Source organism: Limtongia smithiae (genome assembly GCF_038497785.1).
Source record: "Limtongia smithiae strain NRRL Y-17922 unplaced genomic scaffold V1518scaffold_1, whole genome shotgun sequence".
Lineage (NCBI taxonomy): Eukaryota > Fungi > Ascomycota > Lipomycetes > Lipomycetales > Lipomycetaceae > Limtongia > Limtongia smithiae.
In genome coordinates this window covers 626,736-639,053 of record NW_027117622.1, presented here as the reverse complement: position 1 = coordinate 639,053, position 12,318 = coordinate 626,736, and the positions used below count along the sequence as shown (strand labels likewise).

At 60.3% G+C, this 12,318-nt stretch overlaps 5 protein-coding genes across 5 annotated transcripts; 4 read left to right on the top strand and 1 right to left on the bottom strand.

Moving 5' to 3' along the window:
• Window positions 1-20: 20 nt before the first annotated feature.
• V1518DRAFT_408717 (uncharacterized protein) lies at window positions 21-2,138 on the top strand. Its single transcript, XM_066902198.1, has 4 exons — window positions 21-489; window positions 552-980; window positions 1,045-1,329; window positions 1,379-2,138. The coding sequence occupies exons 1-4, from the start codon at window positions 355-357 to the stop codon at window positions 1,916-1,918; spliced, it is 1,389 nt and encodes a 462-aa protein (XP_066761898.1). The 5' UTR covers window positions 21-354; the 3' UTR covers window positions 1,919-2,138.
• Window positions 2,139-3,217: 1,079 nt separating this feature from the next.
• V1518DRAFT_408715 (globin-like protein) lies at window positions 3,218-4,999 on the top strand. The gene is made up of 4 exons (XM_066902197.1): window positions 3,218-3,848; window positions 3,898-4,168; window positions 4,258-4,311; window positions 4,372-4,999. Exons 1-4 carry the CDS (start codon window positions 3,424-3,426, stop codon window positions 4,738-4,740), a joined length of 1,119 nt encoding a protein of 372 aa, XP_066761897.1. The 5' UTR covers window positions 3,218-3,423; the 3' UTR covers window positions 4,741-4,999.
• Window positions 4,894-7,937, bottom strand: V1518DRAFT_408712 (uncharacterized protein). The gene has a single exon (XM_066902196.1). The coding sequence runs from the start codon at window positions 7,811-7,813 to the stop codon at window positions 5,114-5,116; it is 2,700 nt and encodes an 899-aa protein (XP_066761896.1). The 5' UTR covers window positions 7,814-7,937; the 3' UTR covers window positions 4,894-5,113.
• A 356-nt stretch (window positions 7,938-8,293) lies between these two features.
• V1518DRAFT_369659 (ABC1 family-domain-containing protein) lies at window positions 8,294-10,078 on the top strand (the record flags this gene model as incomplete). The annotated part of the gene is made up of 1 exon (XM_066901286.1): window positions 8,294-10,078. The coding sequence occupies one exon, from the start codon at window positions 8,294-8,296 to the stop codon at window positions 10,076-10,078; it is 1,785 nt and encodes a 594-aa protein (XP_066761895.1).
• A 187-nt stretch (window positions 10,079-10,265) lies between these two features.
• Window positions 10,266-12,317, top strand: V1518DRAFT_408710 (SUR7/PalI family-domain-containing protein). Its single transcript, XM_066902195.1, has one exon. The coding sequence runs from the start codon at window positions 10,415-10,417 to the stop codon at window positions 12,155-12,157; it is 1,743 nt and encodes a 580-aa protein (XP_066761894.1). The 5' UTR covers window positions 10,266-10,414; the 3' UTR covers window positions 12,158-12,317.
• Window position 12,318: the final 1 nt, after the last annotated feature.

The following is a 12,318-nucleotide window of genomic DNA, read 5'->3' as shown; positions in this document are numbered from 1 at the left end:
CTGGGCGTGTCAGTCCTCCACTTCTTATTTTGCAACAACGGTGCCAGCAGTCGTGCCGTCGTGCGGATCTCCATGTAACGATCAGACAAATAAATTTGTTTTTATGACTGCTATTGTCCAACTGGCTCAGGCACATGCCACAGGAAGACGATCAAAAGGGCTACCGGCTATTTCTTCCACGTGGCCAGGCTCTCGCGCCGGGCGGGACCCTCGCCAACGAACTATCGCCCAAGCCAGCTCAGCCTCTGCAAGACCCACGGCATATGAAGTCTATATATTCCATACTTCTTCTCTATATGATGCCGATCTGCCACTCATTTCTTTAATTGCCATACCCCAGCTTGCTCAAGAAAGATGGCGACCGGATCACGGCCCAGAATCGCCATCGTTGGCGCGGGGACCGCGGGCATCAGCTGCGCGCGTGTGCTGATTGCGAAAGGGTTTGACGACATCAAGATATACGAATCACGCGACCGGATCGGCGGACGAGTGCGTGCACGGTCTAGATGCGAATTTTGAGGTAGACGCTGATTTTGTTTGTGTGCCTGCAGATACACGGTTCGTCTTCTCTAGGCAAACCCGTCGACATGGGCCCGAATTGGATGCACGGCAGCACGCGGGTGAACTCCGCGCTGGCTTTTTTCCGCGCTCCGGGCGTGACACTGCACGATATCGGAGAGGAGAGCGCGATATTTTCTCCACAGGGTACGCCGTACTCTGCTGCACAAGTCGCGGAGCTGGAAGAGCACATGTGGACTTATGTCGAGCGCGCAATTGAGTACTCGAAAGAGCGTGAGGATGAGATTGACCCGTCCGTGAGCATGTACGAGTACATAGCAGCGCTCGTGGACGAGGAGTTGCCGGACAATGCGATGAAGCGGAAGCAGGTTAAGCAGGCTATCAAGATGTTTGGATTCTATATTGGCGAGGACGTGACGCGGCAGAGTCTCAAGTTTGCATGTTTGGAGGAGCCAGCGCCGGTGAGCAGCAGCAGCAGCAGCAGCAGACGTGGGGTGAAAGCGAAACATGGCTAACTAGATATAGGGCGACAATTTGTTTGTTGCGAGTGGGTTCACAGGTATTTTGCAGGATATGGCGCGGGTCGTAGTGAAGACTGCGTCTCTAAGATTGCAGACGCCTGTCTCTCGCGTGATCACGGTTGATGACGGAGTCATAGTCGAGGCGGAGGGCGCGCGAGAACACTATGATGCCGTTGTTGTCAGCGTGCCGCTTGGCGTGCTCAAGCAGAAAGACATTGTCTTCGAACCAGCACTGCCGGAAGCCATAGAGAATGCAATCAAAGCACTTGGGTATGGCCGGCTAGAAAAGGTCAGTTATTCAAGCAGTGGGGCCGCCGTGCAGGAGTTAACAACCGCAGGTGTATCTAAGATTCCCGCGGCAGTTCTGGACGAGCGACAATTTCCAGTTCTTCCAGCCTGAGTATGCGGAAGAGACGAATAGCGCGAAGTGGCCGATGTCGGCAGTATCGCTTGCGCATCTTCCAGAGCAGTACGCGCAGCCGGTGCTACTGTGGTATTTGTACGGCGAGATGTCCGCGCACTTCCTAGGTTTAGCGACGGAGGCGGACAAGATACAGTTTTTGGAGCCTTATTACTCGCGCATCAGTGGGTACGATGCGACACGCGACGCGCCGGACGGCCTCCTGCACACGGCGTGGTCGCAAGACCGGCACGCGGGGTGTGGGTCGTACTCGAACTTCCAGGTCGGCCTGGTGGAGGGCACGGCGAACGTCGACGCGCTCCGACAGGGGATGCCGGAACGACGTGTGTGGTTTGCGGGCGAGCACTGCAGCGACGTGCTGCAGCTGGCGACGGTGAGCGGCGCGTATGAGGCCGGGCAGCACGCGGGGGCCGGGGTCGCGGCGCGGCTCGGGAAAAATGTGAGCGCAGACGAGTAGTTAGGGAGTTGCAGACAGGCAAAACCAGGCAGGGGCGCGGAGGATGCGTACAACGGCGGTAAGCACAGTCAGGGACGGCGGCCCCTGGCTGGCTGCCAATGGCCAGCGCACACCGCTAGCCCAGCGCAGAAGAGTGAGCGCCGCGAGAGGGCCAGGAGCGCTCATGCAGGCCTGGCGTGACGGCGACCAGACAGAAACACAAACGGAGATTTATTTGGTGTAGGCCGGGGCTCGATTAGGTTTCGGCGGGCGACGCGGATGCGATCCCACAAGCTGGTAGCCGCGGCATCCGCGATCGCAGCGGGCACAGCCTGCTTCTCTGCTCTGCGACGCTGTCGCGTGCCACTGCTACTCCTGGAGTCAGAGTGCTCGCACGATGGCAGTGCCGTGACGATGTGACGGCGTCGTCTGTGGGCGGTCTCAGACAAAACAAGAGACAGGACCAAGTAAGTCACTGGGCGCCCGAACAGGCCAGCGCAGAGATCCAGACTTGTCGCAGCGAATGGCCGATTCCCGCGCCGTTTTTTTAGCAGCGGTGCCGACTCCAAAATCCGTCCTTGCCGGGCTTTGTGGTTTTTATCCTCGCTAAGCTGCCGCGGTAAACGTGATGGGGCCGCGGGCAGCGGTGCAAGGGGCTGCCGCGGGCACGTGTGGGAGCGTGAGCCGCAAGTCACGGCTGGCCACGGTTTCACGGTCTTATTAAGGGCCGCTAACGCGTCTCATGGCACACCCACTAGCGCGGATCTCCCTAACAAGGCGGGGGGAGGGGGCCGAACCTTGTTGCGCGGGGCTGGCGTGGACCCGCGCAGACTGCCCAGCGTGTGCTGCCCTCAGCCTGGCTGTTGCGCTCGGCTGGCGTCAAGCTACCAGACTTGCGGACGCGCCGCCGGCAGGCGCGCAGCGCCCTCCCCTGCACGACCTGTCTATTGTTTCGGCGCGCCTGCTGTTTGGCCGCTGGCCAGGCGGCCGTGGCTCCGGCCGCGCTGGCAGAGAGCGTCGCTCCGCAGCTGCCGTCAGGTGGCCACCTGCACACGACATGTGACCTGCCGATCGCGTGGGTCCTAATTAAGCGCAGTGTGTGCTGTGGACGCAAGGAGCTGGCAAGACCGTCACACAGGTGTGCCCAGTCGGTCACCGCAGGAGACGAATGGGAGGAGCCGAGAGACCCTGGGCGGCCGTGCGCGCCGCTGACCCAGGCACCGCGCACGGACTCGGCCCTGGAGCGTGGGTGCTGTTGGGACCCCGGCAAGCGCCGCTGCTGCCCGCCATCGTCCGGCAGCAATAAACTAGACATCGTATGACAGTCGCGTCGCTGCGCTGTGCCTGGCGACTGGGTTGGCGCCGACTGCATACAGGCCTGACTGGGATCCACCCCGCCCGCCGCAACGCTCCGTGTCTCCGCAGTCGGCCTCAGTCCCGGCATATATATATATATCCCCTCCACCCTCGCCTTGTTTGTCTGTTTGTCTCCCTCTTCCTGCTACTCCTGCACTCGGTCTTCCACAATGCCCAGTCTCTTCAAGAAGTCCCAGTCCTCGTCCACAAGGTTCCGCGGCAGCGATCAGGCCGCCCTCTCCGCCATCGCCAACGGCCGCTACACTGTCGCGCTCTCGCCCACGCCCGTCGAGTCCGTTCGCTACTACAACTCTCCTAGCCCGGCTGCCTCTCACGTCTACTCCCCTCCCTCTCCCAGCTCACTCCCCGTGCCCATGCCGCGCACATCGGTGCCGATGTCTCCCGCGGTCTCCACAGCCGGCTCGTACGACTCGCGCTCGACCGCCTCTACCGCGCGGACGTCTGTCTCTTCTGCGTCGTCGATTCCCGGAGCATCGCTCGCAGCGTCACCGCAGTCCAGACGTCTGCGTTTTAAGGACCTCAAGATCGAGCTCACCGCCGAGGACGCTATCGCCGTGAAGGAGACCTACGATGAGTATGTGGTCTCTGTTATGTTCACCATGCCTCTATGCTGACTATCGCAGAACACTTGGCCTGTCGCAACAATCCAACGGATCTTCTGCTTCTGGTCTCGGCACACCCGCCAACCTCTTCTACGGCCAGTTCTACCAGAACCTCTTCGCCGTGCGGCCAGACCTCGAATTCATGTTTCCCGATATCCGTCGCCAGTCTGCAGCAATTTCTGGTATCTTCACCGCTGCGTTGGCAATGCTCGAGAGCATTTCCGCGCTGGACGACATCCTACAGCGTCTAGGACGTCGTCACGCCTATGTGATGGGAATCGAAGCCGAGCATGTGAGTGTCACATTTGTCTCCAAAGCGAAACAGTCTTGTTTAGCGCAGAGACTAGTTCTACCCCTTTGCATTTATCTAACGTTTTATAGTTTGAGCTCTTCGGAGGTATTTTCATTCAGACTTTACGCGACCGCATGGGTGAGGTATGTTTGAAACCTTATTTACTAGTCATACCTGAATTTAGCTAACCTAGCCCTACTCAGCGTTTCCGTCCGCAAATTGAAATCACGTGGGTCAAGATTTACGCATATCTCGCCGGGAAGATGGTCGCTGCCGGCAACGACGAGGACGATGAGCTCGCGGACGCAATGATTGGTGGGCCGGCTGTGCTGATGCCGTCGGCGGCTCCGCTGCCGATGCCTGTCGAGAAATGCGAGCATGTGAACAGTCCCTATGGCGGATACCGTACTCCCGTGCAGCCAATGGCAGCTGAATCACGGCAAATGTCGAGCCCCGTGACACGGACATCACGGCCCACGGCCACCAGCACCTCGCGGCCGACAGCTACGTCCCGAAGTACACCCGTACGTAGCGAAAAGCGCAGCCGAAAAAGCACATGTTCGATCATGTAAACAGCAAGTCTTTATATAGCCGGCTTGCATTCCACTCGATATCAGGTCTCTATTGTTCCTCTGCTTTTGGCGCTACGGGTTTAAAATTTTTTTTCTCTATCGGGGCTTCTGTTTATGTTTATGTAATGTTTTGATATGAAGCTCGGGAAATAAGATGCAAGAAAATTTGTTTTTATAGCATACCAAACTAGTATCTAATGAACTCATAAAAATAGCATGGAAAGATATTGATAGTATGTCTTGATATGCACTCCAAAAACAAGCAGGAGTAAACGGTGTCCGTTTCCCAATGAAATCACAACCAACAGAACTAGGTTAAATAACACGACTAAATTACAAATGCGCCAAAAGTTAAAAACATCTATGCGTACGTTTATGGATCTGGCTTATTTTCGGCGTGCTTGCCCGTCTTCTCAATAATCATGTCGAGTTCGTCATCATCATCGTCGGTATCGTCTTTCTCGTCGTTGTCGTATTCGTCGTCACCGTTGTGGTTGACGCCATCGATGGCACCATGCCTTGCGCCGCCGTGAGTCGGGGTAATCTCCAGCACGAGATCTTCGTCGGTGGAGGAGTTCTCAGCCCCGTCTTCTTCTCCTTCCTCCTCTACTTTGACCTCGGGTTGCGGTTGGTGCGGTTGGCGGTGATGGCGCAGGCGCTGGCGCCAGGAGTATGGCGAGAATCCGTTTGTACTTTCTTGAGGTGGTGGTGACGGTGGCGGGTGTTCTTGCTGTGCGGCTACCGCGACTTGGCCGGATATCGCTTCGGAGCCGGCTTCTTCGCGCACTGGGGAGAGCGGCGTAAAGGGGAGATTCAAGTCCGGTTCCTGCGGAGGCACCACGGGCGGGGTGGTGGTCGTCGGGAACGATGGCGAGGGGCCTGCAGATGTGAGAGTCGCAGCGGTGGGGTCGATCACAGGGGGCATCCTGCTCGCTATGATCTCGCGCCGGCGTTCAAGTACGTTCTTAAGCGAGCTCCAGTACAGCCGCAACAGCAGTGTGGGCTCGTTGACGGGATACCGCAAGGGTGAATTCGGGCCGAGCCAGTCAAAGTCTTTGTTCATGACGGTCGACAGGCGCTTCCACTCGTCGAAGGAATACTTCTTCTGCGAGTCCTGGTGTACGTCGCGCAGGATTTGTTGAATGGCGGCGATGATGTGGCTTTCCTTTTGGAGAAGACCAAGGAGTTCCTGGTCTTCGGCGTCTGCGGTGAGCTCGACGGACGAGGCGGACATGAGGGATGCGATTGAGGCTGTGCTTTCGGATTTGTGCATGACGCGCGCACGAGAGAGCGGGGCTGATGGTGGAGAAGACACAGCGGCGTAAGAGATAGGATCTTGAGGGACCGGAGCGCCGATCAGGGGCATACGGACCGTGCCGGGGAGTTCGTATGTGCTCGCGGACTTGCGAGTCTCAGAGCGGGCGGTCTCAAGGTCGTTTGTCATTCTGCGGACAACGCTCAAGCCGAGCTCGTCGCGAGAGGGGGTGTGCACGTTACGCAGAGCGATGTCGCCCAGTTTTGAGGTGAGGGCTTGCACGATGGCGATAACGGTGTCGCCCATGGAGGAGATGAGAATCGTCATCAGCGGAACCGCGATGAGGGACCAAAGCACGAAGATCACTTTGGACGACGATTGTACGGGCACGAAGTCGCCGTAGCCGATGGTGAATAGGCAGAGGGAAACAAAGTAAAGGCCATGAAAGTACGGCCAGCCCTCTATGGCGGCGAAAATGTATGCGCCGACAAGCCAGAACGCGGAAAAGATGAAGACGGTGACGAGCAGGATGAGCCAGCGGTCATGGCGCATGGCGGTGGAGTGGATCTGGCGCATGAGATTGAATGAGTCTTCGCCGGTGCGCTCGATTTCAACTGATTCGAGCTTGCGCAGGTGGTGCACGCGCAAGCGCTCGACGCGATTGAGACTCTGTGACTCGCGGATGGTGGAGATGACGAGAGAGCGGAAGGATGCGATGACGAGACCGACGAGCAGCACGCCGACGAGCGCGTAGGGTAGGATGAGCGCGCGGGAGAGGTCGGAGGTGGGGTGGATGTCGCCGAGGCCAATGGTGAGGATGGTGACGTCGCAGTAGTAGATGCCGTCAGCGTAGTTTATGTTCTCAAGGTGGGCAAACAGGCCACCGCCGCCGCCGAGCCAGACGGCGATGAATATGATCTGGAGCATGAGCATGCGCTGGGAGGAGGAGAGGATAAAGCTCGCAGGGTAGAGACCAAGAAGGTGACCGCATTCGTTCCAGGCGAGCAGCACGCCACAGATAAAGTAGAGGATGGCGGTGACAACCGCGCTCCAGTAGCCCTGGGAGAAGTCGACAATGTTGTCGTCGGCACGGAGCCCATCAAGACGTAGTTTTTCGACGCCGATGATGGCGACTAGAATCATGCTGCCGATGGTGAAGCAGGAGATAGAGATGGCCTGGGAGACGTTGTAGCGAATACGGCCGGTGAAGTTCATGAGCAATGACAGGTTCGCGGTGACGCCGAACACAAGGGAGACCGCGTTGAGCGCGATGGTGAGGGGGGTGTCGGACACAAAGGCGACGAAACCGGTGTCGGTGTGGTCATCGAGTGTCGCGTAGCGCGCGATCCACGGCTCCACCAGCGCCGTCACACTGAAGAGGTTCGACACTGGGCCGAGCGCGCCGGCGAGCAGCGGCAGTGACGCCGACATTGTCTGCCACTTGAGTATGCGCGCATAAGCAGAGGGGTCTTCTGTGTGCAGATTCAGCGCTGGCGAGTCATCCGGCGCTATGATGTGGTTGACAAAGGAAGTCATTCTCCGATGCAGCTGGTTCTTATGGTCGTTGTGGTCGGTCAGCGCGTTGTTGCCGCTACCGCCGCTGCCATTGCCGCGACGCTGTTGCGCAGCGGCAAAGGAGTTCATCGGCAGCATGGTGCTGGAACCACTTCTCCCAGAACGTGCAAAGAGCGACGAGGTGGGGGAGGACGGCGATGAGGAGCCATTTGGCGCGACGTGGACGATGTCGGGACTGCTCTGGGAGCGCTGGGGCGCGAAGCGCAGCGAGCTGGGCGGGCGCGCGAGAGTGGTTGTGCTCATGGCTGCTGTCGCATGGCCACGAGGGGAAATGTGGCGGAAGACAACGAGAAACGGAGGAAGAGCGAGGTGCAACAAGCAGCACTGTTGTAGAGAAAACTGAAGCGGAGTCCGGCGACGACACACGCCGGCGCCGCGAGCCGCACGTTGCTTTTGCGCGCTTTGTTCGTATGTGGCGCCTCGCCGTGACACGGAATGGCGCCACTGTGGCGCAGCGGAGAAGTGCGCGCAGAGGTGGAATACGGGACGGGACGGCGAAGGCACAACACTCCTCAAGGCAACTCACGGCAGGGGCGGAGCAGCTTAGCAGACCACAGGGCGGTGAAGGGCCGGAACAGATACTCCGTCCGCTCCTCTCCGTCCGAGTGGCCAGTAAATCAGTGCCGTTGGCAGCGCGGTATGTGCCGGCAGTCAGCGTCGCTGTCAGCATCACTACCCGCCGCACATCGCGTGCACTGCTCTCTCTTCCACCCACCTCCGCCAATGCTCCGCCTGCGCCCTGTCCTGCGCGGCCCCGGGCTGTCCTTCGCGGGCTCAGGTCGCCGTCTGCAGAGTAACAATGCCGCCGACGGCTTCGTCCGCGCAACAGCGCCGCTGCCTATCGAACTCGGACCGCCGCCGCCTTCGCCGGCAAGAAAACATACGGGGAGCGGAAAGCCCCGGCGGTGGCGACAACGGCTTGCGTATACGACCGCTGGCCTGGCGGTGCTGTTCACGGTGGACTACAACGTCAATGAGTCTGCGCTAATACGCACGCTGCGGTGCGCTGCGGTACTGAGCGTCGTAGCCGCGGACTACAAGCTCAACTTCGAGGAGGGAAAGGACATCGAAGCATTGCACACGCGCTCGGCGAACCGCATCTACGACCTCGTCACCGCGAACGGCGGACTATACATCAAAATGGGCCAGGCCATTGCCATGCAGGCTTCGGTGCTTCCGGCCGTGTTTCAGCGCAAGTTCTCAAGGTTGTTCGACATGGCGCCGCAAGACCCGTGGGCAGAGATAGAGCGGCTGTTCGAGCATGACTTTGGGCGCATGCCGGATGAGGTGTTCCGTTCAATAGAGCACCGCCCCGTAGCCAGCGCTAGCGTTGCGCAGGTGCACAAGGCGCAGCTCATCACCGGTGAGTGGGTCGCCGTCAAGATCCAACACCCCAAGATCGAGACACAGGTGTGGTGGGACCTCAGTGCCTACAAGGCCATGATGTACCTATACGACCGGTTCTGGTTCGATATGCCGGTGTACTTCACCGTCGCATACACCTGCAACAGGCTCGCAGCGGAGACGGACTTCCGCAACGAGGCGCGCAATGCGGAGAATCTGCGCGCAAAGCTTGAGACGGAGCCCTCGCTACGCTCGCGTGTGTACATCCCGCGCTTATACGAGGACTTGTGCAGCGAGCATGTATTAACAACAGAATGGATCGACGGCGTGGCCATGAGCAACCAAGCCGAGCTTGACAAGCGCGGGTGGAACAAAACCGAGATTATGGACACGATGGTGAACTTGTTTGCAGCGCAGATCTTTCGCTGGGGCGTCGTACACTGTGATCCGCACCCGGGCAACATCATCCTGCGCCCGCGGACGCCGGGGAGCAAGAAGCTCGAGCTCGTGCTGATTGACCACGGACTGTACATCTACGAGCGGGACGAGTTCCGGCGCGAGTATTGTCAGTTGTGGACAAACATGTTCATCTTCAACGACGCAGCCATCCGGGAGATCATCAAGGGCTGGGGCATCGGGTCGTTCGACTTGTTCACCACCAGCGTCATGCTGAGACCGTACCGCGGCGACCGGCGCGAGAACAGCCAAGACAAGCCACCCGTCCCGACGACATTTGAGCAGCAGACGCGCATGAAGGAGCAGATGAAGAACTTTTTGACCGACTCGACCAAGATGCCACTCGAGCTACTGTTCCTTGGCCGCAACATGCGCATCGTGCAGGCGTGCAACATGCTAATGGGCTCGCCCGTCAACCGCGTGAAGATCCTTGCCGAGTGGGCATCGTCATCGCAAACGGTCGGCGCGCCTGGTGTGAGCTGGCGGGAGCGAGTGCGGGCGTGGTGGTCGCACATCAAGTTTATGGGATCTGTCGCGGGCACAGATGCGGTGTTCTACATCGCGCGGGCACGACAGGTGGTGCTGCGGCAGGCAGGCGCGGGGTTTGAAGACATGATCCAACGGCGCATGAAGGGCGTGGCGCGCGAGCAGTTTGGGATGGAGATCGCGGACATGGCGCTGGCGGAGGGTGTGGATGTTGTAGAGTAGCAAGAAATGGAGCGCGATAAGAATTGCAGTAAAGCGCCGCTGCGCCACCGTCATTGTGCGGTGCGTGGCGCGTGCGCGGCCCTGTTTGGACTGCGGCGCACGCCCGATCGGGGCGGCCGCGTGGCGGTGCGGGGCGGCGCGTACTCTTTGTTCGTGGGCCTTGTTATCGCGCATTCTTCCCTCCGCCCCGGTTCTCACGCGCTTCCCCCGCTCCGCATCCCAGCACCCCAGCATCTCCAGCATACCGTCCGGCTCTGCCGCCGGCTGCTTCTCGTGCTTCGTCACACCGCCACATAGCCAACTTCGTCGCTCCTTCCCCTCGCAACCACCGCCACCATGGCGCGCGCCGCGACCCCCCTCTGCATCCTCCTCTTCATCGCCTTCGGCCTCCAGCTCGTTGCCGTCATCTCCGTCCCCATCATCAAGGTCATCGTCCTTGCCTCCTATGATGACTACCGCTTTGGCGTCTTCGGCTACTGCACCGAGTCCGCCTGCTCCGATGTCCGTATTGGTTACCCATCCTCCATCGTTGACGGCGACGATGACGATTTCTCCCTCCCCTCCAACGCCCGCCACTCCCTCACAAATCTCCTCATCGTCCACCCCATCGCTGCCGGCCTGACCCTCATCCTCCTGGTTCTCTCCATCATCGCGCACTTTCCCCGTCCCGCCGCGTCTCCCCGCTACCTCGTCTCCCTCCTCATCTTCTCCGTCCTTGTCGTCATCGTCTGCCTCCTGGCATTCCTCGTCGACATCCTCCTCTTTATTCCCCACCTCTCCTGGGGCGGCTGGCTCGTTCTCGCCGCCACCGTCCTCCTCGCTGTCTCCTCTATCCTCCTCTGTACCATGCGCCGCACCCTCTCTGCCCGCCGCGCTATGCGCAACCGCCTCTTCGCGGACAACCCATCCGGCGAAGTCCGACTAAACCACATTCCCTTCGACGACCTCTCCGACCGCCGCAGCGTCTACGATCCTGCCGGCGACCAGGAGGTCCTCATCTACGGCAGCGAGTCCAAGCTCGCTGTGTCCAATTCCACCTCGGACGAGGACGCGTCCCCGCAGCGCCCTGCCAACGAAGTTCCTGCCGTGCCCGAAGACCCTCGCGTGCCGGCCCCCGGCGCGAATACCCCTGGGCCACTCTCTCGCGCCGGATATACCCCCGCAAACCAGAGCTCCCCCGCCGCCGCTACCGACTCGCCCGCCTCGCCTGGCCCCGCTCCGCCGTCGCGGCTCGCAAATGGCGAAGACGACGACGACGAGCCCGATGTTGATCCCGTCGACTACCGCCGTCGTGGCCCGCAAGGTCCTCCACCGAACGGCTACTACCCGCGCGACCGCCTTCCCCGTGGTGGCCCCCCTCCGCCAGGCATGCGTCCCCGCATGCCCCCGCAGAACGGCTCGCGCGAGTACGTGCCTCCGCGCATGCAGTGGGGTCCAAACGGCGCACCGCCATCCACGCGTCCCAACCATGGGCGGCAACCTAGCGCGGACTACTATGACGACACGGATCCGCAGTTCGCGGGCGAGGACCCTGTCGCGACGGTGTCGCCCATCTCGCCCACTTCAGGCGGTCCGCGGTCGCCCTACAGCGAGTTCCGCCCGCCGCCTCTCCAGCACATGCAATCCTCCGGCAGCGGTCCTCGCCGCGGCCTGCCCCCGGCACATCAACCGCAGCCCCGCGTCGCACTTGGCGGCCAGCCCTTCCAAGCTGGACCCTATGCATCGCGCCCGATCTACCCTCCCGAGTACTCGTCGCAGGTCTCGTCCCGACCGCAGGCCCCCCCTCAGGGCAGCTCACCCGACTCGGTCTCTTCGCAGTTCACGTCCGTCAGCCAGCGCCCCGTCAATGCGCGCTACTACCAGCAGGGTCCGCCGCAGCAGCTCTCGCCCGGCGCGCCGCCTTCGCAGCAACGCCGCGGCCCAGATCGCACCGACTTGATGCTGCGTGGCAACCCCGATTTCCAGCTACCCGGTGCAGGTCCTGGACGCCGAGCCGGCGGTTCGCGCGCGCTCCACACACCTGCCGCGCTCGACCGGGGCAACGACTCGCCGTACGGCGCCGCGCGACATCCCATGTAGGGCGTCATGTGTTCCTGTATGTGTATAAATATCTGTGGTGTTCGTTCTATATATGATTGGCACGCTCGTGGTCTGTATAAAATTTAGGGTAAAGACATGGGAATGTGTGATGTTTTTGTGTGCCGTGAAACTTACTAGAAAATGCAAAATCAAAACAAAAG